This window comes from Vombatus ursinus, unplaced genomic scaffold, assembly GCF_900497805.2.
Source record: "Vombatus ursinus unplaced genomic scaffold, bare-nosed wombat genome assembly UNPS02015256.1, whole genome shotgun sequence".
NCBI classification, from domain to species: Eukaryota; Metazoa; Chordata; class Mammalia; order Diprotodontia; family Vombatidae; genus Vombatus; species Vombatus ursinus.
In genome coordinates this window covers 1,666-4,498 of record NW_020955034.1, presented here as the reverse complement: position 1 = coordinate 4,498, position 2,833 = coordinate 1,666, and the positions used below count along the sequence as shown (strand labels likewise).

The 2,833-nt window shown below is 42.4% G+C and overlaps 1 protein-coding gene across 1 annotated transcript in view; it reads right to left on the bottom strand.

The window, feature by feature from the left end:
* Positions 1-2,326: 2,326 nt before the first annotated feature.
* Positions 2,327-2,833, bottom strand: part of LOC114031961 (calcium-dependent phospholipase A2-like) — a gene marked incomplete at its 5' end in the record, with an annotated part of 1,815 nt that continues 1,308 nt past the window's right edge. The window contains one exon of the mRNA XM_027847166.1: positions 2,327-2,379. Coding sequence (XP_027702967.1) covers positions 2,327-2,379 — 53 coding nt within the window. The remainder of the gene's footprint in view (positions 2,380-2,833) is intronic.

Sequence of the window (2,833 nt, the reverse complement as noted above, 5' to 3'; positions counted from 1 at the left end):
TTCTCTCTCTTTTGTGCCAGAGGTCCATTGCACTGGGTGTCCCCTCTCCCCTCATCCCCACCCCTACCCCTTCTAATTCCTCCTTTACTTGATGCCAGAATTATCTTCCTCCTTCCTTGATTTGATCAGTTGTTCTTCTATTAAAAACCTCCAGGTTTTCTTAGTTCAGATGTTTATCGCAGGCATTCTAGACCCTTGAATCCATCCCTATCCTACTTTGCCAGTCTTGTCTCACGTGAATCTCTTCTATGCTCCAGCCAAACTGGACAACTCACTCTCCCCTGAAACATGGCCTGTATTTTCCCATCTCCACTCCTTTACTCATGACATTCTCTATGCCTAGAATGTCCTTCCTTCTCTTTGCTTGTTGAATCCCTCTCTTGTACGGGTAGAGGAGCCATCCTTTGAAACTGAAGTCAAAAGCTGCATTAAAAGGTAATTAATAGAAACATGTTTGGCATGTGCATGTTGGCATTAGGTTAACAGAAGACTATGAGAGGTGTGTGTGGGAAAAGCACTGGATATGGAGTCAGAAAAACTGAGTTTAATCTCATCTTTGCTACTTTACTGTTACTGTTGCTACTATTACATCACCATCATCACCACCATCACTATTACCTTCTCTTCCTCTTCCTCCTCCTTCTTCTACTACTGCAACTACTGCCACTATTATTACTACTATTATCACCAACACCACTACAACCATCCATTGCTTTCTCTTCCTCCTCCTTCTTCTTTTACTATTGCTACTACTTCTATTACTAATAGTACTACTGCTCCTACTACCACCACCACCACCACCACTATCACCATCCACTACCTTTTCTTCCTCCTTTTCCTCCTTTTCCTTCTCCTACTGTGACTACTACCACTACTAGTATTACTACTACTACTACCACCACTACTACCACCACCCACAACCTCTTTTTCCTCCTCCTCATTCTACTACTGCTACTACTACCACCACCATTATTACTATTACTACTACCACCTCCACCAACACCATCACTGCTACTCCTCTTCCTCCTAATCCCCCTCCTCCTACTACTCATTTGATCTTTACAACAACTCTGGGAGGGGTAATCCTATCATTATCCTTATTTTACAGATGAGAAAACTGAGGTAAACAGAGATTAAGTGAATTACCTAGGATAACACAATTAGTAAGTGTGTGAGGCAAGATTTGAACTCAGGTCTTCCTGACTCCAAGTCCTACACTCTGTCCACTGCCCATATAGCTACTACCTATGTAACCTTAGTCAAATCATTTTCCCTCCTTAGTCCTCAGTTTCCTCACATGTAAAATGAATGATCACATAATTAGAGTTGGAGGGAACTTACAAGTTATCAAGCCCAACACTCTCATGTTACAGATGAGAAGCCTGTGGTCCAGAGAGGACCAATGATTCATTTTCACCCACAAGGAAAGTTAGTTCAATATCAGAGATGAGATTTTAACCCAAGTCCTGAGACTCCAGAGCCAGGGTTCTTTTCACTGCATTGCAACACACTGTCTCCATAGGATATGAGACTAGATGGACTGTGTACGGTCTTTCCCTAGCTCTATATTTATGGTGGCATAATCTATGCTTTGTATCTTGTCCACCTCCAAATTAGATTGTAAGCTCCTTGAGGGCAAGGATTCATTTTCTTTTTGTATCCACAGTGCCTAGCACAGTGATTGGCACAGAGGAGGCAATTAATAAAATGTTTATTGAACTGAATCAAGTATGCAAAGGAAAGGAAGGGATTAAAATAGATTTGGGTATGATAGTACTCAATTGCTCATTTAGCATTTCTTTTTCTTTTTCTTTTTCTTGTTTTTTTTGGCGGGGGGTGGTTGGGCAATTGGGGTTAAGTGACTTGTCCAGGGTCACACAGCTAGTAAGCGTTATGTGTCTGAGGCTGGATTTGAACTCAGGTCCTTCTGAATCCAGGGCTGGTACTCTATCCATCGCGCCACCTAACTGCCCCCATTTTGCATTTTTTAATAATGGATTTTTGTAATAATGGATTTTGTAACATCCTGTCATAGTGGATAGAACACTAGAGCTGGAATATAGGGACATCTGTATTCAAATCTCATCTTTTTTGCCTGCTGATCATTTGACTTCCCTGAGCCTCTGGCAGTTTCTCCAACACTAAGTTCTAGATAGGATTGATGGTGTAGTTTCCCTCAGCAATGATATCACTGTATTTGGAATGCACTACACAAGTATTTGGCCAAAAGGGCTTGGCTTTCTAAAACGTGTGTGATTCTGGCTGATACACCTGTAGTATTCCCCCTTCTAGTAGGGAACTTAGAGACACATGAAACCCAAGGTGCTCATGACAGCGGGGATCCTGGAGACAGCTCACAGGCAAGGTCAGTCAGCCCAGCTGGAAGCGGGGAGGAGGTTGGGGAAGGGTCTCTGGCCTGCTCTCCCCCTCCCCTACTCAGCAATTGGGTTATTAGAGTCAGTGATTTATCAAGCACTTATTCAACACCTACTGTGAGGAAGGCAGAAGTAAGTCTGATATAGAAGCTTCTTCTCTAGGCAGGCTTGTACTATCAACACCTATGTTCAACTCCAAGATTTTATGTCTCTGAGCCTTTCAGAGGAGTGATGACAATTTGGAGGAGCTGGGTCTGTTGGTAGGAGAGGGCAGAACCATGCTTCTTTCCCCTGCTTTCCTTTCCTCCCTCTCTTCCCCATCCTATTTGATCCATATCGAGCAAATTTCTTTCACACCAACAACACAGTACTGATGAAAATAAAAAATAAAACAAAACCCCAAACTCAACATTTTATTGATAGGTTTTTTCATATCACTTCCTAATAACTACCCTTCT